This window comes from Protomyctophum bolini (genome assembly GCF_963924005.1).
Source record: "Protomyctophum bolini genome assembly, chromosome: 4".
Taxonomy (NCBI): domain Eukaryota; kingdom Metazoa; phylum Chordata; class Actinopteri; order Myctophiformes; family Myctophidae; genus Protomyctophum; species Protomyctophum bolini.
The window spans coordinates 14,956,008-14,983,716 of NC_137865.1; the positions used below are offsets into that span (position 1 = coordinate 14,956,008).

The window sequence follows — 27,709 nt, forward strand, 5'->3', positions numbered from 1 at the left end:
GCGGACCATTTGTAACACATGTTACAAATGACCCGCTTTTGCAAGTTTTCTTTGCAGTTGCTTACAGACCAGAATGAACGTGAATTCCGTCTAAACACGATGCAAACTAATGAAGAACATAAGCATGAACACATCCATGTGGATTTTTATTCACCAACACCAAAGACAAAAATTGTACCACACATATACTCCAGGTGTAAAATTAGACGCATTTTGAAGGTAAACACTTCAAACTTCAAACTCCTGGCCACGTAGAGTACGTTGCTGTACACATACTGACGCGATGGCGTCATGGTGGCGTTGACCAATCAAGATATAACGTCCATGTTACAACCGTGAAGCGTTACAACCTTGGCGGCTCTCCCCTACATTTGTTACTAACATTAGGTTGTGGCGAAGTAGACACGTGGCCAGCAGATACTGTGTTTTGGACAAACAGGCTAGGTATTGGTGTTGATTTGGGTCAACTGGACAAACAGCGTGGTGTTGTTTTGTGTCTGTGTTTGTGTTGGAGCGCCTCAGTGTGGCCGTACAGGTCATGTGCAACCTCTTCCACAGAGAGATGGAGACACTAAATCTCAGCTGGACAAACATGTTTGCATGCATGCATCGCTGCCTTGCATGCTGTGTGCTACTGTTGAGTCTGTCACTTACTTTCACTGATTTATGGCATTGTCTTTCTGTTAAAATCCAACTATGTTAATTTAAGAACTCTGGGCATATAGGTCATTGTTTATTCACTGTGCACACGTGTAGCCTATTGTATGTCAGACTGTATGTCTGTCCCACAGTCACAATCCTTTAGTACTTAGGCTGTGGAAATATTCAGGACAAAACAATGGTACATTTCCAATAACCCATTCGTTACTACATGTGGAGTCAACTCCCGCCATTTATTTCTTCCCATAGTGCGTGGCAAAGTCGCTCTGGGATGAGTGCGCGCGTAGCGCGCACGAAATTCTAGTACATACACATACATATACATACAATACATACTGTATAATTATGTGTGTGTGTGCATGTGTTTATTCATTGTATTATTCCTGTTGATATGTATAGTCAACTCACTCCCTAATTTCATAAAACAGAGTGTGTGTATACGCTATATGGTTTGTAATGTATTATGCATAGTGTAGTAGATTGTATGAACAATGTGTGTATTTGTTGTGGTGTTTGTGTGTCCTGCACCCTATGACTGACGAATTGTGTAAGAATTCCAGTGCAGTGCACTATGCTGTGTAAATGGTAACAAAGGTCTTCTTTATCCAGTAATTTTTCATTGTGAAACTGTCATCTGCTTATTTATGTATCACTAATATGTAATATTTTACTGCTAGTGATACAAGTCAAGGACATTGCATATTGCTCAGTGAAGAATGGAAGGTAGATGATGTTCTGAATGCAAATCCAAAACTATTTTATTCCTAGTATATTATAAATCATCAAAGCTTCTGTAGACCCGCTCTCTCTCTCTCTCTCTCTCTCTCTCTCTCTCTCTCTCTCTCTCTCTCTGAGAGAGAGAGAGAGAGAGAGAGAGAGAGAGAGAGATGGGGGGAGGTGAGAGTGGAGGAGGTCGGGGCGGGGGGGGGGACGTATGACATGACGTGGGAACCACCTGATGTTCCCATCCGTCCAATCCTTGTTTGTTTGGCCCGGGTCTTGTCTGTGCAGCAGCCAGCAGCAGCAGCCAGGCTATCGCTCTCCTCCTCGATCGGCACACTGTGCTACCGAGGTTATTATCACAATAACAGCGACAAAATAACAAGTTGACATACATCTATTATTAACTCATTCATTAATAGGAACTGGGAACTGGAGCGGCTTTACATTCAGAAACAGTCTAAAAAAAACGCAGGAAAAAGAAGGTAAGCTATCTAACCGTACTAAATTAGACAGTACTTAACACAGATTGAGTGTGTTATGATGATATAATTACATGAAGGTTAACGATTGCATCTTTTTGCGTGTCAATTGATGTGCAATAATTAATAGGAGTCTAATGGTGGTGGGCGTGGTCACAAACCCAGTAAACACTGTGTGTGGGCATATCCCGGAAGTTGCTAATAATACATACATTTTGTACATAAAATACAATTAATGCAATATTGATAATATACAATATAAAATGATTTAAAAAACGGCGATCGCTTTGACATTTGACAGCTTATATAAAGCTATATATGTTAGCGATGGTTGAATTAATGCTAGCTATTAGCTTGTTGTTCTTCTAACCTATTTGTCTTTGTATATAAATTAAGACATATAGCCTATAACCTTAAACAATATATTATGTTAGATCATTTGTTCTGTTGCCATGGGCCACAACTTTAATTTTACACCGATTTCATTTTTGTCATTCTCATTCAGACAAAACAAAATAATACATTTGCCATTCTAGTATGAGATCACCCATGATTGTTGTTTAAAAAAAATCCCCTCATCGGTTACCTGCAGATATTTGTCATCTTATGTCATGTGTAGCTCGATTATCTCATCTGTCCAGCTACTATGTGATGACAGCATCATGACTAGATGCAATTTTCTGTAAAACAGAAATGTATGAAGTGTCATTATAGAACTCACCTGCTGTCAAATAGATGGTGCTGGCTTTCTATCCCACCAGGACCAGTGCTGCTTCTATCCGATTCCTCTAGTGCTGCTGGTTTGGACCTCTAGTGCTGCCTCTAAACTTTGCTACTTTATTGTATTCACCTGGTGTCCTTTAAACATTGGCTAGGGATACCAACTTCCGAAGGAGTGTAATCAAGTAGTAGGCACAAAAAAATAATCAGGGGATCTAAAGTAACAGTGTACTGTTCACCACTGCTCTAGAGTTCATGGACATTTACACACACACACACACACACACACACACACACACACACACACACACACACACACACACACACACACACACACACACACACACACACACACACACACACACACACACACACACACACACACACACACACACACACACACACACACACACACACACACACACACACACACACACACACACACACACACACACACACACACACACACACACACACACACACACACACACACACACAGTGACCTGCAGTGTTATGGTGGATGATGTAGTTCTGCTGGTTGCCTGTTGGAGGAAGTGGGTGGCAGGAGGACCACGAGAGACATTTATGTAACAGGAACAGGACAGTCTATATACAGACACTAACATGTGGATAGAGAAACACAGAAAGGTGGAGAGGATGATGAGAGCAGGAGAATGGGAGGAGGAGGGAGAGATACGGGAGTGTAGCGTGAAAGTGAAATTGTAGAAGAGAGAGCGTTTGAAAGGAGAGACTAAAGGCAGGATTGTAGTAGAGTAGAACTGCATTATTAATGGTGTATAATGTAGCCTATCGTGTGTAATGCATCGTGATTTGAGATTCTGCAGTGAATACTTGAAGAATTTTGATATTCTGGAAATGATTAAACATTTCATTTTGAATGACAATTTAACAACAAAAAAGGCTTGTAAAAATCTTAGTTCATAATTATTGTTCATCAAATCACTAGTAATAATGCTGACACTGGACAGTTATTTGTTTTGTACTTTATAGTGTCTGTCCAGGTGTTTCATGGTGCATTTGGGCTTCAAGAGAATTCTGTTAGATATAGGCTGGGTGATCACTGAATAGTTATCAATTAATTATTACTAGTCTAGTCAAGAGAGAGAGAGTATTTCACATTAAAAAACAACAGAAGTTGACCCAAAGTGCTTTCAAGTAATCAAGTAAAATTCCCTCATTAAGATTTATCCTCACTGAGAACATATAGTATCAAACAAACATACTGCATGCAGGTCAAACTGGTGACTTATCATATTGATCAGAGTCATACTGATCAATATCATACTCTACACGGTACACAAAGCTGCCGTATTATATGCTCCTGCTCCTATTAAAGCCTACTGTACATTCTGGCATAATTTAATATACCTGCTTATTAGCTCATCTTCCCTTGCTTTCTTTCTTTGATCTGAGTTAAACATTTATTTTTAGTAATTCAGACAAGCACATTACCATTCTAACATGACACGACTCACTTCCTAGGTAACCCTCCATGTCCGACCAGTGCTCACGTCACATGCGGAGAAGGCGGTGACCAGAGGGCGGGGCAAAGGCAAAGGCCCCTGCCCAGGACTTCAGCCTGGCCAGTCACCACCACCCTCCAGTGTACTCCTGGCTCCTCCTCCACCCTGAGCCATGGAGCAGGCTGGGAAGGAGAAAGAGGGTGGGGGTGGAGGGGGTAAGGTCAAAGTGGACGGTGGCGGAGATCCAGGAGGGCGGAGTAAAGTAGAAGTTGGCGGGGCCGGAGGAGGGCGAGGCAGAGTGGAGGCGGGCGCGGCTGGAGGAGCAGCGGGGCGGAGCCGAGCTTCCCAGGGGCGTGGAGGACAGCGGTCGTCCGGGGTGCTCATGGTCGGGCCAAACTTTCGCGTGGGAAAGAAAATCGGCTGTGGGAACTTCGGAGAGCTGAGACTGGGTAAGACAGAAATAAATAAAAAAATCCATTTCAACTTCATTTATGCAAAACATATGTCGTCTAGTTATTGAATACAAATTCCCTGGTGACGTGGTGCTACTAAGAACAACATAGTTTACAAAGACATATGCACAATTTGACATGGTTAAAACACAATATACAATGTTATATTAACCAGCTAGTAGGGAAAGACAGCTCAATAGTTGGAGTTGAAGTGGACAATCTGGAGGTGGTTGCAAGGGGACAATGAATCCCTCATCGGCATACCACAAAGTGCCTTGGACAGGCCTTTAAGACAGTATGAGATGAGAGATTCCCCACAGGGAAATTTATGTATTACAGCAGCATAATGTGAAATAAACGATAAACAGTAATCAAACAGATGGACAGAAACACATCAGACACAAAAGGACGTAATCACAACAAGACCATAGACCACAGACACAGGACCATAAGCAGTGGGGGAGAAAGTTCGTATGCGTGTTATAGTCTGATGGCGGTTGGCAAGAAGGAGACCCTATACCGCTCTGTGTGCACTTTCGGAGGGAAGGTGAGCCTATGACTAAAAGTGCTCACCCTATCCTGCAAGTCTAGATAGCACTTATGTAGACTTAGATAGCATTTGAAACAGACTTATAGCATGTTATGTAGACAGCACTAGAATTGCATTGTATATAGTCATAGCACGCCATAGTACACGTATAGCATAGTAGTATATATGTATAGTTTATACGTATAAGTTTCATTATATAGATATTCCACTGTTACTTTCTTAGCTTACGCATGTTTCATGATGAATGTTTTTATGTGATGTATTCCCATGCTTTTGTTCTTGCTTAATGTAAGTCGCTCTGGATTAAGAGCGTCTGCTAAATGCCTAAATTGTAAATTGTAAATTGTAGTCTAGTAGCCATAAATGTGACAATACCGAAACAAACACAATTTAATCTCTTTATTTATGAAGATAAATAGTACTGCTCAACATCCCAGCCCTTTAATCTACTTTTGATGAAGGAAACAAAAATATAAAAGTAAACTCCACACACTGGCTCATGCTGCCAGTTAATTTATTGGATTACTACTTACTTACTCCTGGGGCGGATGCAGTGGCTCAGGGGTAGAGTGACCGGATGGAAACCGCAAGGTTCCCAGTTCGTACCCAGGCTCCCCCAGAGTTAGTGTCGAAGTGTCCTTGATCAAGACACTGAAACCCCTAATTGCTCCCGGATGTGCAGGTTGGTGCCTTGCATGGTTTCCTCCGGCATCGGTGTGTGCATTTGTGTGTGAATGGGTGAATGTAATGCACAATCTATCTTTATTCTTGGTTTGGTTCTTGACTTTGACTCTTCCTGTACTTTTCCTGTGTTTCATTTTTACTTCTGTTGCTGCTATGACACTTGAATTTCCCTCTGGGGATCAATAAAGGTTAATCTAACAATATTATGTTCTTAAAGGAAATAGATCCCCACAGTTTTGAGATACGGTGCTGGACCCAAAAATGATCGAATGAAGAAAAAAGTGAATGTCCGCACACAATATGCTTGCTCCCCGTCTTCTCTTTATTTGAACCAAACAACAACATTTCGCCCGCCCGGGCTTTCTCAAGTACATACTGTACATATTGTGTGCGGAGCGGACATTCCCTTTTTTCTAGTCACTGTAGTATCAAAGTGCTGCAGTCTGCAGGATAAGGCTCACACCTAAGACCGACGCAAGACACACTTGTGTCCTGTGTCTTCTGTGTGTCATGAGGGTGTTATTAAAATTAAAATATGTAAATTATTTTGAGTTCTGTGGACTGCATAGTCGACATGCTATAAAGACTGTTGTTTTGTGCTTGGTTTTCAGGTAAAAATCTCTACACCAATGAATACGTAGCTATCAAACTGGTGAGTATATGGTCAGCTATAGGAGATTGTGTTTGGTTGGTCTGGAGGCTTAATTGGTCCGCTAGATCAGCGGTTCTCAAACTGTCTTTACTAGTGTACCACCACTACAAATATGTTTCAGCTCACCAGCACAACATATTCTTCCTGATACTGACACGTTGTTCCACACCAAAAATTCAACTCGTTGCAGCTTGCAACCACTTGAAACAGAATCCCAAAACTGGGCTGAAAAGAGGTCAATGCAGAACACTGCAACTGGTTGTTGAATCACAGACTATCTCTGCAACATTTGAAGATTTGGGGGGAAAAAAAGTGACTGTAACGAGAAGATGGAGGAGGAAGGATGTTAGGAGCAGATCATGAGGAAGAGGCAGGAAGAAGAGTAGAGAAGCCAGGTCATATTAAAGTAAGGAGAGTAATTGATTGACATGTTTCACTGGTCTTCTGCAGGAGTCGATGAAGTCTAGAGCTCCACAACTCCATCTAGAGTACCGCTTCTATAAGTCACTGGGAAGTACAGGTAAGCATGCAGTCATACACACACACACACACACACACACACACACACACACATACACACACACAAACATGCCCACTCTGTTTCTCTGTCTCTTACGCAAGTGGAGCAGGTCAGTGACTTTAAATATCTGGGAATGCCCATAGACAATAAACTCACCTTTCAGACCAATGCAGATAACATCTACAAAAAGGCAAGGCAGCGGCTTTATCTTCTCAGGAAACTGAGAAGTTTTAATGCCAGTAAACACACCCTGACCATGGTCTATAGATCACTCACTTTTAACATCGTGTCCTGGTTTGTGAATCTCTCAGTTAGAGATAAAAACAAGCTGACCCAGGTAGTCAACCAGGCAGGTAAGATCATTGGAGACAAATAATTGTTGCTGTTGCTGCGTTAATTAATGTGAATGCATTTTATATAGTATTTTAATGCATTATCTTCATCATCATGACGTGATAAAGATGCAGTGACATGCAAACTGTTAATAAATGCTTTAACTGTGTGAGACTGCTCCAGTGCCTTCCTTCCACTATATACTGTAACAGTACTGTTCCTGAGATGCACCGACCGGACCAGCCTGAAATAGGTTTGAGGCGTGGTGGACCCCCGCTGTGATATATGATATTTCCACTTGGTGCTATCACTGCTATGTTACTTTTTCCCCCTTCATGACAGATGAACCCCCGATCATCATATGTATTGGTTTTAATTCTCTCCCTCCCTCTCTCTCTCTCTCTCTCTCTCTCTCTCTCTCACAGCTGAAGGTCTTCCCCAGGTGTATTATTTTGGTCCATGTGGTCGGTCTAATGCGTTAGTTCTGGAGTTGTTGGGTCCCAGCCTGGAGCAGCTGTTTGACTTGTGTGACAGAGCCTTCACCTTAAAGACTGTCCTGATGCTTGCTATTCAGCTGGTATGTCTGTCTGTAAATGGTGCATTTATATAGTAAATGGTGCATTTATATAACGCCTTTATCCAAGGCACTTTAAATAGATTGTGCATTACATTCACCCATTCACACGGCGGAAACCATGCAAGGCACCAACTAGCACATCAGGAGCAATTAGGGGTTCAGTGTCTTGCTCAAGGACACTTCGACACTAACTGGGGAACTGGCAACCTTGCGGTTACCATCCGGCCACTCTACCCCTGAGCCCCACCACCGCTGTCACAATGCATTTCAGTGATCTCACAACTAGCAAATTAATACCATAATTATTATTTTAAATGCTGGTGTGGCCGGTTGCGGGTCTATAAATAGGATAATATAATGAATGGGGGTAGGATGGATGAATAATGAATGTGTACATGCGGTTTCGGGTGACGTCAGACGGTCAGAGCCCCTCCGCGCTATGAGTCTGGATAAGCCAGGCTTCCTCTGCACATCTCTATACTCTGTAGACTAGATTGGAAGATTGTGGAACAGAGAGTCTGTCTTCTTGAGAGACTAAAATGGCCACCATCTCTGAGGCCCCTTTTCCACCAAAAGAACTTTGGTTCTAGAACTGGCTCCGTCCCAGATTATTGTAACCTTTGTGCTTTCACGGAACCCGGCGGCCATTTTTTGGTTCCAGTTCCGAAACTCCGAAACACCTTTTATGGTTCAATTCACACTCTGAACTGGTTCAATATTGGGCGGGAAATAATAACTGAACCGGTTCAACCCCGGTGATAAAGAGGCCTCTATCACTGAGTCACTTTCTGTGATCTCTTGTCTCCATCTATGTGTGTCTCTGTGTTTCACTGACAGTGTATATAGTCTCACTGTTTGTCCCACTGCCTGTCTCTCTGTCTGTCTGTCCAGTTGTCCAGGATAGAGTATGTCCATTCCAAGAACCTGGTCTATCGTGATGTCAAACCGGAGAACTTCCTAATCGGTCGCCAAGGCAACAAGCAGGAGCACATCATCCACATCATAGACTTCGGTTTAGCCAAAGAATACATCGACCCAGAGACCAAGAAACACATTCCCTACCGAGAACACAAGAGCCTGACCGGCACCGCAAGATACATGTCCATCAACACACACCTGGGGAAAGGTAGGAAGCTCTTAACGAGACAGTGCTACGTCCTACTGACGTCTCTTGCAGCCAAAGACTGCAGAATTGATCTACAACAGTGGTTTTCAAACTTATTTGCTCAGGTTACACCAGTGGGAAAGTAAAAATCTCAAGGCACACTTAAATTTGTGCGATGTGTTGTAGCTTATAGAACAAAATAAAATAAAAATAAAGGTTCTCATAATTTCTCATAATTTTATCACTTACATTAGGTTAGGTCCTGGCCCTAGATACCTGCACTGGGTCTCTGAACGTAAGGAGTGAACTATGTACAGTCTATCACTATACATCTATCTCCAATATATGAATTGATAGTTGCAGTCTACCAACAATGAGTATACAGAGGGGTATATACATGGCCCCTCAACAGTCTTATCATCAAGAAGGTCCTGGGTTCGATTCCCGCTAGGGGCGCTGGGGGTGTGTTGTTCCCTCCTCCGCATCATCAGTGCCCATACCCGAGGCGGGGTTGGCGAAAGGGCCTTTCTGCCTTTCTGTGTGGAGTATGGAGTTTGCATGTTTTCCCTGTCTCCCCTATAGGTACCGTTACAAAAACAACATGCCGTAATCCTGGTCTCTAAACTCATGCATTCATGCATTGAAGGAAGCATGAGGTCAGTCCGTTGCTCTCCCCAGGTTGGCGAAGGGAGTGTAGAGCCCAGGATTACATAGATAGACAATTGACACTGAGTGAAAAGATGGGTTACAAAATCGTGAGATAAAAAAGAGATCACACCTGTGTGAAGTCAGCAGTGCAACTGTACTGTACTGTACTGTACTGTACTGTACTGTACTGTACTGTACTGTACTGTACTGTACTGTACTGTACTGTACTGTACTGTACTGTACTGTATTGTAGTGTACTGTACTTGGAGATTATTTTTGGAAAAAATCTTTGAGAAATGACAGAGTTACCATGTGGTTCTCCCCGGGAACATCCAGACCCCCGCGTCCGAAACGGTCGAGAAATGACAGAGTTACTGCGTGGGGGTCCCCGGGGGTCTCCGGAACAGACCCAGACCCCCAGGAACGCGCCCAGGGGTAGGCCCTGTTCCGGCAAGCCTTTGCGCGTCCGAAACGGTCGAGAAATTACAGAGTTACCATGTTGCAGCTTTCCGTGCTCAGACACATATATACGGACACACATAGCTGCGTAATGGATCGGAGGCACAGCTAAAAAAAAAGTAGATAGATAGATAGATACTATTAGATAGATCTACTTGGCCATTTGGCTGCAGCTGGTGTTTGGGACGTGAAGGATAGACACTAGGGGGCAACAGAGTTCTAAAAGAGCATACAGTGTACAATATATCAGCAACATCAGTCAGAGTTAATTCCGGTCTGGACGTAACTAGAACATACAGTAAATTATCAGTCTCTGTGTTCCTGTCCTTACAGAACAGAGTCGCCGTGATGACCTAGAGGCCCTGGGTCACATGTTCCTTTACTTCCTGAGAGGAAGTCTTCCCTGGCAGGGCCTGAAGGTATGAAACCCTGTTGTACGGTTGTCGGTTGTATGTAGACATTTCAGAAAAGCCCCAAACATGATGAGTAATGATAATTTATTATGGGGCTGTTTCAGGGGGTCATCACCATGTTGACTTGTGGTGGACATTTTTGCTACACTTCACACACCCGTGTGAAGTGAGGGGCGCTCTAATCATCGTACATCAACATAAAAAATGGTGGTCCCTTATTGGCCGAGGGTTCCCACCGACATACTGTACATATGCCGATTTGCTCAGACACATATGACATACAGTACATTCTCCATTCATTGTCAATGGCATTTAATGTTTGTGTTCAGACACAAACAACACTATAGCTGTTTATAGGAGGAGCTAGCTCCCCTCAAAATGCCCATAACAGGTCTGTAACTCAGAGTGTACGACTGGAACCAAATGGACTTTACGGGTCAATTTGGTTCTGTTTGTGCACTCAGGCCCCTTTTCCACCGGTTGGGAACGGATTCAGTTCAGAACCAATTCTTAGTCCATGAGCCATGAGTCCATGTTTATAGGATCAAATTAGTAAATGTATATATGATAACCCTAGTAGCTTCTTCATATTTTCAATTATTTGCATATCTTCCTATATAATGCCTAATTATAATACAATAAATCATTGTCTTTGTGTAAGTAATCAACTGGGGAGGTTTCATAGTGATAACTATTACACAATGTGTGATAAATATGAAAAAGCTACTACTGTTGAAGGGTTATCATGTATTAATTTACCTATTTTGACTCTATAAACAATTTAATATAGCTATGGTTTTGCACACTCAATTCATAATTAATGTTCCCATTTCGGAGGTCTGGCTCATGGACTAAGAATTGGTTCTGATTCTGAACTGAACCGGTTCCTAACCGGTGGAAAAGGTGACTCAGAGTTATGGGGGTCCTTGCAAATACAAACGTTTGTGAATCACTAGTACTAGTGGACTTTGAACTCTGAATAATAATGTGCCATAGTGTCATACATATTCTGAAGAAAACCTGGAGACTGACATGCAGTAATTAGGTCTTAAGATCAAAATAAGAACATTATCATCTAAAAATCTAACATTTGACATGGACAAGGCCATGGCACGGACACATTTGTCTGTGTACAGACATATTGATGACCCCTGGGCTGTTTGTAGACGATAGCAATGTGTTGAATTGTCTCAGACCTTTTACTTCTTGAAAAAATATATTTTGTTCACATGCTATATAATATGCGCAAGGATTAAATCAATTCTGATTACTACAGACTGATGACCATACTCCCACTTAAACCACTTTCAAGCTATTGTCCATCTCATGATAGGCAAAACATTTCAGATCTACAGATCTTTGCGTTCTCTACTTCGGACAGTGGATTATAAAATATGGCTTAAGTGGTTAATAGTGCCATGCACACAGCACTGGAGCCACCTCATCTTTTATTATTCAAACCAAAAGTTGTCCCTCTTAAAAGTAACCTTTTAAGGGGCTTCCTGGTGTCTCTGCCAGTTCTCCTTGGCACAATCTCCTTGTGAGTCATCATGAGGAATTGGTTTCCTGTCACACTCTCCTATTAATAAAGCATAAAATGCCCACCACCAGAACCGTAACCTTTAGATTTTTGCATCATCCTGTCTCTGCAGGCGGACACCCTGAAGGAACGCTACCAGAAAATTGGAGACACCAAACGCAACACTCCCATAGAGGTGCTCTGTGAAAACCACCCAGGTACTAATGGACTGTCTACTACTAACCACATGTCACGTCAGTGGTTTACAGGTGTAAAGAATTGTGTGAAATTCTTTTTTGTGCAAGCTCCATCATTTGCAGTTTTCAGGGGGGAAAAGGAGGGTTGATAGAGGAGAAAACGTAGGAAAGAATCAGGTCAAAAGAAGAATGTGCAGTACATGAGGTATAATCTTATGTGATAGTGACACATATCACCACATGAAGGAATTTAAGGAAGGTATCCAGGGAAAACGGTCCAGCATGGTGCCTTGACCGTGTTCACAGGTGAGAAGGCTGGATCTTTTGTCCTCGTCACTGTTGCTTGAGGTGGCTTGCGAAAAATTCTGGGGATTATAGTGACCATAATCTCTCAAAAACAGATTACGAGCTGCGCTACCGAATCTGTCGGCAGGGGCATTCAGAATTTGTATGAAGTGAGTGGTGCAACTCCATGTGGGGTTTCCCGGGGGTTTCGCAGATGTTCCAGATCCACAGGAACGTGCCCAGGGTGCCGGCCTGGTTCTGGTGAGCCGCCCCGCGTCCGAAACGGTCGAGAAATGTTACCGTGTGGGGGTCCCGGGGGATCCCCGGAACATCCATTCATTACATGCAAAAAACTCAGTGCCACTTTGTCACCTGTTGGTACCCGATGGGTTCCCGGATTGCAGTGACAGTAACCAACCATGTATGGTAGTGTGATATTATTCAAGGTGAATTGACCGGTTAAATGACTTAAGGACTAGGGTATGAAACTAATAAGAATTTAAATACTCGAGGGGTGCTTTATTTGTCTGCTGTGTGTTTCCTGTAGCTGAGATGGCGACATACCTTCATTATGTAAGACGGTTGGACTTCTTTGAGAAGCCAGACTACGAATACCTGAGACGACTGTTCTCAGATCTGCTGGAGAGAAATGGCTTCAGCAACGACCAGACCTTTGACTGGATTGGCAAGAACATTGTGAGTAACCATTGGGCAGCTCCCAATGGCAACCATAGGCAGTGGTTGTGGTTTCAATGGGCAGCTCCCAGATATGCATGTATGTAAGTCTTTGCAGGCTGTAGCTGTAAAAGATTGTCTGTGCTCACTGCACAGTCAAATTTAATAAATCGCAACATTAGAAACATTTCACCAATACAGTGGAATTGTTTTTGGTCATCTTTGTGTGTTTCTGTCCAGCCGACTCCCGTAGTATCTGTCCATGTTGACTCTGGGACGTCAGCTGTGACCAAGTCCACTCAAAACCGAGACCGGCCCAGACGAAACCTACACAACCAGGTACCAGCAGAGCTTCAGTCTGAAGGCCCTGGCTAAAGTGACTCTGGACTACAGCCAGAGTCTGGGAAGGCTCCTTTTATCTTGTAATATTATTACAATGAACCCTCAAGGTTCTTACGTTAGTAAGTCACCACCTACCTATTGTACGGTATTTAAAGACATCATAGTGTCACATGTTGTTCATTACCTCGCTAATGTTAAATCCCATTTATATTTTTATGCTGTTTTACAAAAAGAAATAGCAGTATTTTCAGTTGTATGTTGTGTGTCACGTCAATATAGAAATAATATTAGTACATGCCTCTAGCTTGGCCGGGTGCTCCAATGAACACGGTGGACGTCGTAGCACTAACCATTCCCCAGCGTTCTCTGTCTCTGCATTAGCAACTCGTACAGGTTGCCTGTTGAGCAGGGAGCGGAGCTGAGAGGGATAGTGTGTGTCCCCATGCGTTACGTCCTTCATATGAAACTCCTCACTTTCAGGTGAAAAGAAGCTGGTGACTCCATGTGTATCATTGGAGACGTGGTTGTTTGCACCGTCCCCAGACCAACAGTGAGGGTTGGCAGTGAGAGAGACTATATACATAACATAGGGGCAATTGGCAACCACTAAACTGGGGAGAAAAGAAAATAATACAAAATAAACTCTTGATCGAACATAATATCACAACAAACACAGTCACATCAATTAAGTCAAACCGGTTTGAATTAAGTCAAACCGGTTTGTGTTTCTGGTATCACCCTGCTAATGAATTGGCATGCAAGGGGTGTTATTGTTCATTCAAATATGAGAACCAATCAAAATGTGTGTTCAGTGATTGAAATATTATATTAAAGAATGAATGGAGCCTACCCAGACCTGGTGGTACAGCTTGCAGATGCTGTACCACACAGTCAGCATTAGCCAGACTATCTGATTCCAACTGTATGGAGACAATTAATCTTCAGCTTATCATTGCTCACCATTTGCCATTTATCATCTCTTACAAAGTCAAACGGCACAAAAGTTTATCCTACAGAGACACAGTGTTAACTGTCCGAATTATACTATCCCCAAGCTCACAGCGTTGCGCAGCGAAAGTGATGTGTTGTGAGCTTGTGCATCTGCTATTTTAGGTACGTGCCACCGTCATATGACGGAGCATTAATTAGGCTTTACTGAGACACGCAACACTAATTGTATTTCCTATAGATAAGACTTAACTCTTTGAGTAGTGAAAAAAGATGTGTATGTCCGGTCCAATTAAAAGTACTAAGTAGATAATATGAAAATCATGACCTATGACAGTAAGTTTGACATTGTAAGAAAGCACATATTTACATACAGAATTGTTTTTATTTCATCTTTTTATTTGACCACTGATCAGGACTATGCTTCTTACTGCTTTTCTGTTTCTTTGTTTGTTTATCCGTTTTGACCTTTAATCTTTTACTTGCTTCCTGCTGCATGGCCTTTCACCCACCCCCCCCCCCCCCCCCCCCTCCCTCCCACCCCACCTACACACGATTCCCTCCCTCCCACTCCACCTACACACGATTCCCTCCAACCAACCAACCAACAAATCAGGTTGCATCCGATCGCAAAGGCGGGACATGTGAATCCCCGCCCCATCAACAGACAGACTCCTCCCACTTGAGTTCCCAGCAGCCAATCACTTTGGGATCGGTTCAGGTACAGCCTACCATTTGTGGGTTGACCCACAACCACGGCGTGTATGCAATTCCAAGCAGATTTTTGTGAGGTCTCATTTTGGTTCACGCCAGGTCCTGCATACAGTATGTGCAAGTTTACAATAGATTAAATAGATTGATTATAGATTTGAGAACAACGTAGGGGGGGTGACAGTGAGGTCTTGAATCGTGATTGCCCGCGTGGAGCAGGCTATGGCTTTAAGCGTGCTGTCCGAGGTGGGAAACTGTGGACCAAATAGGTTCTAACCTGAACCAAAACGAGTGCTTCCTCCCAAGGTTATAATAGTTTAGTTTTTTTCATTATAGTTTAGTTTTAGTTAGTTTTGACATTTTTTCTCTGATTCAGTTGATTTTAGTTTTTAGAGCGGGTTCGCTAGTTTTTATTTAGTTGAAAATCCCACAAGTGTTCAATTGGGTTGAGGTCTGGACTCATGGAAGGCCATTCCATCCTCTCCACTCTGTGATCCTGGCTCTATGGGGCAAGCCTGGAGGATGGCGTTAGGTCCCACATTCTGGGCGTTGGTCCCAGATATGGGATCGCCACTGGCACCAGAATCTCACTGCATTGAGATTGCCTTTAATTATGTTCTGTCTTGCCCGTGAGAGAGATACTGTTCCATACCAAACCAAGCTGTTGTGGCAATGGTGAATACCAACCACTTGCCATTTTGGCAAATGTTTTGGGGGCACTACCTACATGCTCATTCCACGAATGCCCGATACTTATACAATAGGCCTCCCCACGTGCTCCGCATATTTTACGATCATCCTTTTCCACAGGGCACTTCCTTGCGTCTCTCTCGCTGTCATATTCAAAGTAATCCCAAATTGGACTGTGTCTCTTTCTTCCAACTTTGCCATTTTTCCAAGTAACGTGCAGTCAGTTTCAGGCAGTGCAGAATGTAAACAAGCGACATAAAGTGTGGCTACATGCTGCCGTACGGTGCTGAAAACTGCAGTAAAACTTGTTGGAGAAATGAGGAAATTAATCAAATTAATTTAAAAGGTTTATATTATAAATATCCGAAAGACATATAAATATTGATAAAAACGAATAACTATAACTAATAACTATTCAGCAAGTCATCTGCTCCCTCCGTGTGTATCCCAGACTATCACAGTGATTGGGGGCATGCGTACAGTATGGCTTGGGCATAGCATACACAAACAGGGTCTGCTAAAGAAGAAGAATTAAATAAATGTGTTTCCTTTCCTTTGCTCATGTTCTCATAAACAATTATATATTTTAGTGCTGAAAGCATAAGATGCCATATCATCTGTGTTTAAAAAAAGAATTATTAGCTCATTCTGCATTTGTTACTTTTTCACCCTTTTGCACACAGCCACACATTTATAAAAGGTTAAATTAATTTAGAACTTGTTGTATAATGGTCAATTAAACATAAAGACAGAAATGTTCTACTTATGCACTAACCAGTTTCTACTTCTGTTGTTCTGACCTTACACAGATTAAGATGATCTGATTATTTTAGATTTATATAGCGGTTTGGTACAGTCTGTCAGACTGTTTCCATAATCATGTTAGATGAGATTATTAGTTGGGTCAGACTGGGTCTGCTTTGAAAAAAGAAGAAATACATACTTTCAATCTCAGTGAGGCCAAATGGTGAAATTAGACAAAATATGGCTTTATTGTTGTTCTCAGTTGTGCAAATTTTGAAATATTGGAGTTCCAACTCGTATAAATAAATACTCAAATGGTAATACAATTATGTATATTTTAAAGTTTGTGACCTCGTTTCTCTCAGGTTGTCAGCTCCACTAACGACCCCCTGGTCACCCCGTCCAACACACCAATCACAACGCAGCCTGAGGTGGAGGTGATGGATGAGGCCAAGTAAGTCCTTTCTGTCTGGCTGTCTGGCTATCTGTATATCTCTGTCTGTTGACATTTCTATGGCAACATAGAGAAATAGATTTAATGCAATATATCTGTCTTACTGAGGTTTTCAAAACAGTCTGTCTAACCTAATCGCTCTGTCTCTCCATCTCTCTCGCTCAGTAGTTGTGTGAAGCTACTGGACCTGTGGTGAGTCTGTTTCTCTGTTAGTCAGTCTGTCTGTCTGTTAGTCAGTCTATCTGTCACAGTTGTTTTTGGCAACACATTTCAATTTTAGTTTTAGTCATAGTCTCTTGAAACTTTTTTATTTCGTTTTTGTCACATTTTAGTCACCTAGAATGTTTTAGTGTTAGTCTAGTTTTAGTCGACTACTTCTACAGTTGATTTAGTCGACTAAAATGTATTTTGGCGGGCTTTGATGCCGTCGCAATGGCTGAATTTACATTTGCTCAAAATAGTCGATCTACAAGCTCACACCGCGTTGCAGCGATCGGCTATTTTCAGCATGCAACCAAGTGCAAAATGACTTATACTGGATCTCTTGTCCACTAGTCCCTTCCTGACATTTAGTCTAGTTTTTGTTGACAAAATCGACAGTATATTTAGTCATAGTTTTAGTCGACGAAAACAACACTGGTTCACTAGGGGTGGGATGATTCACTTACCTCCCGATGACATGGAGAAAAAAAGTGAAAAAATAAATATACATGATTGTATAGCCTATAATATATTCTGAACTTTAAAATTGATATAAAAATGGTAGCATCGCGATATTTGAGTGAATCAATTCCCCCCCCACCTTTAGCATTGACAGGGACTGAACACACTGCATGTTTCATGTCTCCGTCTGTTTATTATACCCCTCTTCCCTCCCCTAACCACTGTTGGCCTGCTTCTGTTTACAGGTGCTGCTGTTTCTTTAAGAGAAAGCGTAAGAAGAACAGCCCCAGACAGAAATGAGCTGGCCTGGCAGGGTAGATGAATGGATGGCTTAATGGATGGATAGATACATGGATAGACGAAAGACTTTCTGTTGTGGATTTGTTCCAAAGAGCTCAGCTCACAAGACCGTGACTTCAGCTGGTTGGTCACCTCTTATTTTGAAGAGAATTTTCATATTGTGAAGTTGAAGACTCTTATTGTGGAGGGGAAGGTGTGTTGAAAAGGATTTGTTTAATGTAGTGGAGGAATAAGCTCTGATTATGGAAAGGCGTTAGTTACCCTTATTATGGAAGAATAGAGGACTCTTATTGTGGAGGAACAGGGGTGGAAAAAACTGCTGTCTCCTCTGCTGAATGTGTCAAACTCACTTCCTGATGTTTTGTCATTGTACACTCTTTACAACAAAGCCATTTAAAAACGATTTATATCCTCAACTCTTCTCTCCCTCTTTCCCCCTATTTCTGTATTTATTGTTCTCTCCCACTTCTCTCTACAGGTATCTCTCTTCTACTTATCTGTTCTACCCTCTCTCTTTCATCATTGTCTGTCTCTCCCTATCCTCTAACTTGCTATATGCTGCGCATAACTGTAGTCCCCTTTTCCTTAAGGTGGCATAAGGTTCAGTTTCCCATATCTTCATTTCGAACACCTACATATGTGTTCCCGGTTCAAATCTGCTCCTGAGCCAATCAAACGAAGCTATGAGAAACCGAGCCGGAACAGGAAATGTTTATGTCACCTTCTGAAAAAAGGAGCTACAGTTCTGCACAGATCTTCGTCCATCTTTCTTTCTCTCTATTTACCCCCACTTTTTCTGTATCTCTGTCTACCACACTAACACTAACTACCACACTAACCACACTGTAGTGTGTCCATCCAAACACCATGCTGATTAGAGCCCGGCCGAGTCCACCAATGTTTTGACCAATATTTTGTTAACCACTATATACTTAGCTGACCGGGATCCCCCAGGGGAATTTACTTCGTCTCCTAGTCCTACTTTTTCCCTCAACACCAGATCTCTTCACCGAACATAACGAACAACGTGATGTGCTGACAAACAAATTCAAATAACCTATTGATAGATTAATATTAAACTTCAATATTCAACATTTAACTTTAATTCTACAATGAACAAGCAAACAAGTAGGCCAAAAAATATAAAGTACGCCCATCCATTCAAGATGTTCAAAAATGCGATCTACAAGCTCACAATGTGTCACGAATTTCTGAAAACCTTTGCCCAAAATGGGGACACCAAGTTGAAGTTGGTTAAAAATAGGGGACAGACAAAAACAAATCGTGTCACATTGGCTGCAACATCTACCAAAAAGTCAAATGATAGCCAGTATGTCGTTCGGTCAGGCTATAATGCTAATCGTTGAGCTTTGTTCAGTCATTAGCCGTTCTCATGTCCATGTCTGAATGTAGGTGGATTAACCAAAACAATCCTTCACACTACTTTGTGACAGGAACACCATTATTTGCCCATTTACAGGCTTCTAAAATAAAATAAAAATACACACAGATCGAGACGTTAGGTGGGACAATAACTGCAGGATGTATATGAGTCTGAATTGAGTTGTGTCAGTTTATTCCACTTTTCTGTCCACCACTATTCATGATCTGTACTGTGTGTTGTTCAGCAAGAATACCTGAAGTGTGTTTTCATGTTTATAAACATGATAATGTAACATGATTAATAATGTGTGGTACAGTCTCAAAAGTAATTATAATAATAATGAATTAAATGATTATGTAATGCCTTCCCAGAGCTCAAGCACACTTGGAATAAAGAAACACCTGAAAGGACAAATCAAATTCGTAAAATTCACACCTGTGTGAACTGAGCAGTGCAAACTGCTCAACAACATCGCTGGCTGGCTGCAGTTATGGTTAAAGTGCTCAGTGTGAATGGCCCCTTAGGCTGCTCAACAGTGCCACTTTAGGTCACCCAGTGGTATTGCAGCTGTTTGTACTGTCATTGGAGCGATTAGGCACCGCTCAAAAAAAAAGAGAAAGAAGTTGGCTGAGTAAAAGAAACATTGAAAAAATATTGGGAGAAAACTATAGGCCTACAAGTAAAGAATTTATTATATAACTCATTCCTTAGTTCGAAAGACCACAATATCGGCACAAAAATGTATCTCATTCAGATGGTGGTCTATGGTGTGTTTTCAGCTGTTATTGGGCTGGTATAGTATGTGGAGGGTTGCTAGTTTGAGTCCAGGAAAGAATTTCCACCGAATGGTATTCTTTCTGTCTTTTCTCTTGGTTCTGTTCCATACACACCACACAGCAATGCAACACTGTAATTAATTATGTCCACGTGTAAATTATGTAAAGTTGAGCTTTTTTTGTTTTTTATGTTGGAAAAAAAATGTTTTGTCAACTCCTATCTGACTGTGGGAATCTAACCTGTGACTTAATGTGTCCCATAACTTCAGAGAGGAGTTGCATCTCACTACTGTATTATTGTAAATTATATTATTATTGTATTATTAACTTGCTGTTGGACCACGAATGTCACTATTAAAGGAGCATTTCAGCCATAATCCATATGAACCGTGTTTTGTCCCATCCGTGGAATTGATCCTAAGAGGTCAATTAACTATCAAGACAAATGACTTAAGTCTATAAGGTGGTTTATAGCCTAGTATTGGTGAAAATGTGTCAGATTGTGTGAAGAATAAATCTGTGTTTCTTTTGGTGAAATGTTCCTTTAAATGTATTGAAAAGCTGTATCCTGGTAAAGTGCACTGGCCAGTTTAGTTTATCTGTCAACAATAATGTGGAGTTGTGTTTTCAGATGGTCCAGAGCCGTTTGTCTCCTGTCAGACCTCCATCACCACAGAGCCAATAACTTTATACTTCTGCAGCTAAAGGGAAATTCAACTTTGTTTGCACCCTTTGTATGTAATATCAAATAAACAACTGACATTTATATTGGCTTTGACTGTTTGTTATGTAGAATGTGCTAATTCTGTGTAAGATAATCTTCAACACTGATTTGATGTCTTTTATTGAATAATATTTATTCCTTGGGGTCAGTTCACCTCTTACTTAGAATAGCCTGTTATTGCACCACTCATAACAATTAAATAATCACAGGTCTGCTCTTGAACAGCATAGGATACTTTATGCCATACAAAATATGTTTAATGTATCAGCACATTTCAAGGCCCCCCAGTAGATTTAAAATGAATAATCTTCCATATTTAAGACTATATAGAAATTGGTGGAAAGACACTGGTGGAAAATGGATGATAATCTCTGGGAGAAGGATGATGCTGTTCTAATCCGATTGCTCCTAGCCAGTTTGTCATAAATAAAACATCCAGACAGACTGCCGGTGTAGAATTCTGGAGTGCAATATGTTTTGTTCTCATAATAATTACAGAAATGAGAGGCAGCAGCAGGACAGGGAATTGTCTCTGTAATCTGTATTGTTTTACAGATTTCTCTTTTAGTCTATTTTTTTGTCTGAGATGAAGAAACCTGGAAGTGTATGTTAAACTTTGTCTGAACATTATCTTCTAACTTTAAACTGGTCTGAATCAGGCTCTGGTCTGAATTAAAGCATGAAGAAAGGAAACCCTTGCCTGTGGAGGGCAGTATAACGTTTCCCCTTGAAGTGTTCTGTCTTGAACTTCCGGGTTGTTTTCTTTATCTTCCGGAGGTCAGTGCACTATGCTTCTTTCCTTTTCTCCCATGCCAGTTCACGATGGTGGGTGTTTTTATTCATTCACTTCTACCAATTTCTTATCTACCGCAATCCTTCGTGTTTAACCATTCTTAAAGCCCAGTAATACCACCAGTGTAACTTGTATTTCTGATACGTAAAAATCGATGCATTATTGGTGATGACTGACTTTCAACCGCGTTGATTAACTGAGTTTAAATATCTCTGATGAGCCGGCGTTTGTTTGTTAGTTGTTAAGCGGGAACGACGTAGCGGAAAGTATTGAGAGACTAAAGTGTTTTTATCCTATGTACTAGGCTGGCTATTCCATCATGCTATAATTTTACAACCGACCGTCTAGATGCATGGATTGCATGATAATGTGTAGTGGACAGTCATTTTTGTTACAAATGTTAGACAAGTTCCTATTTTATATTGTTTTTGAAAAATGAGTACTTGATGTGTGTTGGTACAGTGGGCATTCCACATTTTGGTTGCATGATAGCAGTAAAAAATAATTTAACCCCATGTTTGTGCCGAATCTGGGTCTTGAAAGTGCAAGAGGACAGAAGCTAGAAGCTGAAAGGTATACCCGCCATCTGAAGAATATTGGAAACAAGTGTATGGTGTATTAACTTTGTGTCTCTCTCTAGGGACGTGTCAGGACCAAGACCGTGAAGAAGGCAGCCAGGGTGATTATTGAAAAATATTACACCCGGCTTGGGAACGACTTCCACTGCAACAAGAGGGTGTGTGAGGAGATTGCCATCATCCCCAGCAAGAAACTCCGCAACAAGATTGCTGGGTCAGTTCTCTCTGTGTGTACTTTGATGATGCTAGTCTGATGTATCTTACCCATACACTGTCTTTCCATGCAGCATTCCTACTGCAAAATCATATTTTAACTTGGGACCCCCCACCCTGACAAGGATAGCTGGACTCATGTTCCAGCGATACAAATTGTTAAAATGGCTGAACTACAAGCTCACAACGGACTACGAACTTGTAGATTGGCTAGTTTCACAGTCTTTGCCTCTTATTTAATTTCGTCTAGGTCATTGTCATTAACTTGTGCAGATGCCCTGTATACACTACTCCATAAATAGCAGTTTGGGAACCTGTCAACAAAGAAATAATGCAAGTGACTTTGAAACTGTCCCATAACAATTTAAATGACAAAACTAAGACCATGTCTGACATGCTTTTACTAAATGTGGACACCCTGTATCGAAAGTGATCATGGTTTGTGTTGTCGCCAGGTCATTGATAATACAGGAACATTCAACTGAAAGTCATTCCCGTGTTTGTTGGAATCTGTTTCCAGTCAAACCCTGTTACTTTCAGACACTTGATCTTTTCCATAATTTGACATTTTCAGTTTATTTTTACTTAAAACAGAAACTGGTTGGTAACTTGGTGCTATGGTGGGTCATTCCCTGGGTTCTAGCCGCAAGCAACTCTTGGATGCTATTTTTATTTTTCTTACCTAAAGCTTCAATCTATAGTTTTGTCTTGTCTCTCTCCCGACTGATGTCGGAAATACCATAAAGATGGTGGTCTGCTCCATAACATCGTTTCATGGTCTGTCTGACTCCAGACTGAGACTGCATTTCTTGGAGAATACCACTATCATCAACTGCTGTTGATAATTATTAAAATAAGCCTCCGATTGTAGCTCAAAAAATAATTCATAAGAGAACCTGTGATTGTAGCTTAAAGTTTAGTGTTTTTACTCATTTATTTTGTGGTGTCTGTTTATGTTGTGGTTTAGATATGTGACCCATCTGATGAAGCGTATCCAGAGGGGACCAGTGAGAGGAATCTCCATCAAACTGCAGGAGGATGAGAGGGAGAGGAGAGACAACTACGTCCCTGAGGTCAGTTCAGCTGTCGATCCACTGCATGCTTCTCCTTATTGGCTGCTTGTGGTCCAGTCAGCGTCTTTGGCTGATTGGCAATATAGGTGGTGCTATTGTGTACACGTTTGTCCGACTAGACTGGTTGTTGAAGATCTCTCCTACACATCGGCTTTTTCACCTTACTGATCACTATAGTTTATTTATGTCATGCTCATACGAGTGTACTGAATTGAGTAGAACGTTCTACTCGGCTGTTTCAGTTTTCACCCTGTATCGAAAGTGATCTTGGTGTGTAACTTGTCACCAGGTCATTGATACTACAGGAATATTGAATTGAAAGTTTTTCCCGTGTTTGTTGGAATCTATTTCTTGTCAAACCCTGTAACTTTCATACACTGAACATAAAAACCTTTTTGTTATCTTTCTCAATCTATCATCTTCGTCTCTCTTACTGATTAGCTGTGTTTGTACAGTATGTATAATACCAGTCTCTTTTTTTGCCTGCCTCCCTACAGGTGTCTGCTCTGGACCAGGAGATGATTGAGGTTGACCCTGACACCAGGGAGATGCTCAAACTATTGGTAAGCTTTTTGTTTCTATGCAGCTACCCGTCGGACGCATTTATTTTAGACCAGTGTCCTGAACGTACAGTATAATGACCAAGGGTTTGTCATGTTCTGTTAGCTCAAAAGTAGACCAATCGCAGCTCCCACTGCTATGTGCTTGACAGCAGGAACCTCAGGCTATAAATGAATGCCGCACAAACAGACTAGAGTCTAGGCACACGGCTGGCGCCAGCACAGTCACCTCTAGGATTGGACACTGAGGCCGACTATCTTGTTGGTCTTTTAATGGCAGTTTATTTAAGACTTCCTTATTGACCGTCTCTTACTTTAGCACATGGCCATGTTATTACTTTAATGAAGACATCATTTCATTAAGATCTTTTTATATTCTCATTAGTAGGATTTATAATGTAATTACATCACAGATGTTCAAACACTTACTCAGTTTAATGACTTGCTGTGTTTGCACTAAGATTGCACTCCCTTGGGCCCTCGGCAATACACCAACCAAGTGTAAAGTCTATGGGATTGAGTTATTTGTAGCACAGACATGCAATACAGAGATGCCTGCTACCGGTATGTGTTATTGGACTACTACTGTTTGCAGAAACAATACTACAGAAGGCACATGAAATGTATCCTCTGCCTCCATTTGAGATGTTACCACTTCATAATTGTGTACATGGAAAGCAGCTCAAAGTGCTTACAAGCAGAATAAATACAGTATGATTAAGGCACCCTATGTGCCTTACTCTAATATTCACCCTGTATCGAAAGTGATTGTGGTGTGTTGTCGCCAGGTCATTGATAATACAGGAACATTGAACTGAAAGTCATTCCCGTGTTTGTTGGAATCTGTTTCCAGTCAAACCCTGTTACTTTCATACACTTTCAACCAAAACTAAAATTTGTTTTGTAGCAATGTTAAGTAATAGTCATTACTTTATGTGATGTACTATGTTTGAAATGTTACGGTTAGTCCAAACTTCTGCATTATGTTTTATACCATACGTTTTGTCTGTCTTTCCAGGATTTCGGTGGTCTCAATGTGCAGGTGACTCAGCCTGCTGTGGGGATGAACTTCAAAACGCCACGCGGCGTTTCCGTTTAGGCTTTTTGTGGTTCAAGATACTTGGCGTTTTGTAATATACTGTTGACACTTAAAAATAAAAACCCAAACCTTCGCTGTTGGGGACTGTTTCTTTGGCACATACATTGAGCCCTTATTGCTGGCACTTTCTTTTGTTGTTGTGTAATGTGCTGTGAATTGTTCTCGTTACGTTTAGTTGAACGAACTTTGTAATATGTCATATGGCATAATCTTTGTTTATTACAAAAAATAAAAATTCTTCAGTTTATTTATTATAAAATGCTGCTCCTGTGTCACTTATGTATGTTTCCTGACAGAATGAAGAGCTGAATATAAAATAGAACCCAGGGTATTATGTTGGATGAATCTCAATCCACAACCTTGCCCAGAAACGATTTGGCTTGTTTATGACTAAGCCTTATTTCTAAGCGGCAAGTGAAATGGTTATGTAATTTGTTGGTGTCTAATGGTTTAAAGGAGTAGTTCACCCACCCAGTCCAGAGACTGCCAGTCATCAATGAATTACCAATACACTCTTTGCTCCTGGGGGACCTTGGAACAAAATATTTTGAGATGTGGGGTCTGTGGCAAAATGCAGGCAATTTTATGAATTATAGCAACATGCTTTTCAGAAAATGTAAACGTTAAGAAGGAATTTGTAGAACAGGCCTCGGGTCTTATGATTTAAAAACTAGAGCATAGATTCTGTTGCTATACTGCTGGTAGAATAAGACCGGTTACTGATTATCAGGAAATAACTGGTTCTGGTAGACCGGTTACTGATTATCAGGAAATGACTGGTTCTGGTAGAACAGTTGAGGATTATCAGGAAATAAGTGGTTTAAAAATAACATTCCACACCTTAATACCGTTAATGGATCATCAGCTCACAAAATAATAGGTAGGTGACATTTTAATGTTAAAGTCCTACATCTCAGCACATGTTTAATGTTTATAATAATATCCATTTAATAAAAAATAAAATCAATGTTTTTATGACTTCTGATCATTTTAGTTTACAAACATTTTAACAGGAAGAAGTTGCAGAATGCTCCTTGTGGGCAGTCGCACATTTTACCAATGCGTGAGCCTTTTCTGATGGCGCAGTGCTCCCCAATGTCACACTGAAAAAAGAAATGATCATAATATCAATTTGTTTCTGTCATATCACACTTTGATTAAAGAAATTAACACTGAAAAAATAGATACATTACATATGTAGTGTCAACATATCACAAAAAATATACAGTATATATGTCATATTGTGCATAATATATAATTGATATAACAATGCAGTGAAGGACAAGGGATCTGATTCTCAATATCAAGTAGTATTTGTATGCTACCATATTGTGTTTGATATGAACCGATCTTGATTAATTGATTGAACACTTTATTAACAGTTTGCAAGAACAGGCTCAGGGCAGTACAATACAAGGTCTGCTAAACGCTAAAGGATGAAACCAGACAAGCCTTTGGTGTCCTCAATTTATCACATACTCGATTCAGCTATATTAATCTGATGCATATTTTGATGCCGGGTTTGGTAAATAGAATACATTAGTGGCCACACATGTATGGCAGGCTGACACATCAGACATGAATAAATATGTTAGGGCTTTTATGAACAATAATACTTTTACTATTACAAATTTTCATCCGCAGTCCCCACATATACAATAAAACAAAACAAGCAAACAGTACAATAGGTAAAGTACAAATGATGACCTTTTTGTTTCTCACCGTTGGAACTTGTCCAAACTTCTTCTCCCAGGGATTGATTTTCTTGGTCTGCAGTTTCTCCAGAACCTCATGAAGAGCCCCCAGCTGCCAAAGCAACATATTGTACATGAGTACACGATTGATATTATGTAAATACTATCTACTGTACAGGAAAAAACAAAGGAGTGTGCAGACTGAAATGCAGGGCGTGTGATATATATTTCTTAATTAGCCTATAGAACTTTTATTAATTACTTTTTTCTACCGTACGTTTCTGCCAGTTTAGTAATAATAGCACAATAATACTAATATGTGTAATAATAATAAAATAAATAAATTAAGAAGCAAAATAAATAAGTGATTTAAATTTTTCGATCATAGCTTCTTCAAAATGTGTTTCCTACCAGTCTCTTCTCATTGGTCAGATTTGGATTTTGTTGATAGTAGAAGTCCTGGACGCCTCGCTCCTCCAGGTGCACCTCGTCCCGTGTGTCGCTGTCTTGAGCGGAGCAGCGCGAGGAGGAGGACAACAGAGCGGCACACAGCAGCACGGCTCGCGCCCACATGCCACAGTTCTCCATGGTGCTGATGCTGATGAGTGACCGGTTACCAGGCAACAGCTGTGATGCTCTGATGCTCCGCTAGACTCTGCTACAAGGTATGAGCTGCCTCGCGCTTTTTTACCAGTTTGCCCCACCCCTTTTTGCGTCAGAGATATGACGTAAATTATGTCTGCGTTAAATTATTCAGTGTTATGATGAAGCCGACTCTCCACAATAGCAGAAACGATAAAAAATACATGAATGAAGATGACAATGCAT

At 41.1% G+C, this 27,709-nt stretch overlaps 3 protein-coding genes across 6 annotated transcripts; 2 read left to right on the forward strand and 1 right to left on the reverse strand.

The window, feature by feature from the left end:
* The first annotated feature begins 1,659 nt into the window (after positions 1 to 1,659).
* LOC308314232 (casein kinase I-like) lies at positions 1,660 to 20,870 on the forward strand. Of its 4 annotated transcripts, none has more exons than XM_080761748.1 (14): positions 1,660 to 1,865; positions 4,086 to 4,515; positions 6,364 to 6,404; positions 6,855 to 6,924; positions 7,683 to 7,834; positions 8,726 to 8,960; positions 10,380 to 10,465; positions 12,112 to 12,196; positions 13,008 to 13,156; positions 13,376 to 13,474; positions 15,042 to 15,146; positions 16,936 to 17,024; positions 17,190 to 17,216; positions 17,933 to 20,870. In XM_080761748.1, the coding sequence occupies exons 2-14, from the start codon at positions 4,239 to 4,241 to the stop codon at positions 17,985 to 17,987; spliced, it is 1,470 nt and encodes a 489-aa protein (XP_080617874.1). In that variant the 5' UTR covers positions 1,660 to 1,865; positions 4,086 to 4,238; the 3' UTR covers positions 17,988 to 20,870. The 4 variants fall into 4 exon arrangements, with proteins under 4 accessions (XP_080617874.1, XP_080617875.1, XP_080617876.1 ...); XM_080761749.1 differs by having other exon boundaries at positions 17,193 to 17,216; XM_080761750.1 differs by lacking the exon at positions 15,042 to 15,146.
* Positions 20,871 to 21,646: 776 nt separating this feature from the next.
* LOC308313692 (small ribosomal subunit protein eS17-like) lies at positions 21,647 to 25,260 on the forward strand. The gene is made up of 5 exons (XM_080760966.1): positions 21,647 to 21,696; positions 22,305 to 22,456; positions 23,423 to 23,528; positions 24,026 to 24,091; positions 25,107 to 25,260. The coding sequence occupies exons 1-5, from the start codon at positions 21,694 to 21,696 to the stop codon at positions 25,185 to 25,187; spliced, it is 408 nt and encodes a 135-aa protein (XP_080617092.1). The 5' UTR covers positions 21,647 to 21,693; the 3' UTR covers positions 25,188 to 25,260.
* A 922-nt stretch (positions 25,261 to 26,182) lies between these two features.
* cart2 (cocaine- and amphetamine-regulated transcript 2) lies at positions 26,183 to 27,469 on the reverse strand (the record flags this gene model as incomplete). The annotated part of the gene is made up of 3 exons (XM_080762088.1): positions 26,183 to 26,290; positions 26,910 to 26,993; positions 27,293 to 27,469. 3 exons carry the CDS (start codon positions 27,467 to 27,469, stop codon positions 26,183 to 26,185), a joined length of 369 nt encoding a protein of 122 aa, XP_080618214.1.
* Positions 27,470 to 27,709: the final 240 nt, after the last annotated feature.

What these genes read in the sequence shown, in the direction of transcription:
- LOC308314232 (XM_080761748.1), top strand. Translation starts at nt 4,239, where the DNA reads ATGGAGCAGGCTGGGAAGGAGAAAGAGGGTGGGGGTGGAGGGGGTAAG. An exon ending in TGATGCTTGCTATTCAGCTG is followed by an intron (nt 7,835 to 8,725) that starts GTATGTCTGTCT and finishes CTGTCTGTCCAG; the next exon opens with TTGTCCAGGATAGAGTATGT. An exon ending in TTCCCTGGCAGGGCCTGAAG is followed by an intron (nt 10,466 to 12,111) that starts GTATGAAACCCT and finishes CTGTCTCTGCAG; the next exon opens with GCGGACACCCTGAAGGAACG.
- LOC308313692 (XM_080760966.1), top strand. An exon ending in CTCCGCAACAAGATTGCTGG is followed by an intron (nt 22,457 to 23,422) that starts GTCAGTTCTCTC and finishes GTTGTGGTTTAG; the next exon opens with ATATGTGACCCATCTGATGA. An exon ending in GAGACAACTACGTCCCTGAG is followed by an intron (nt 23,529 to 24,025) that starts GTCAGTTCAGCT and finishes GCCTCCCTACAG; the next exon opens with GTGTCTGCTCTGGACCAGGA.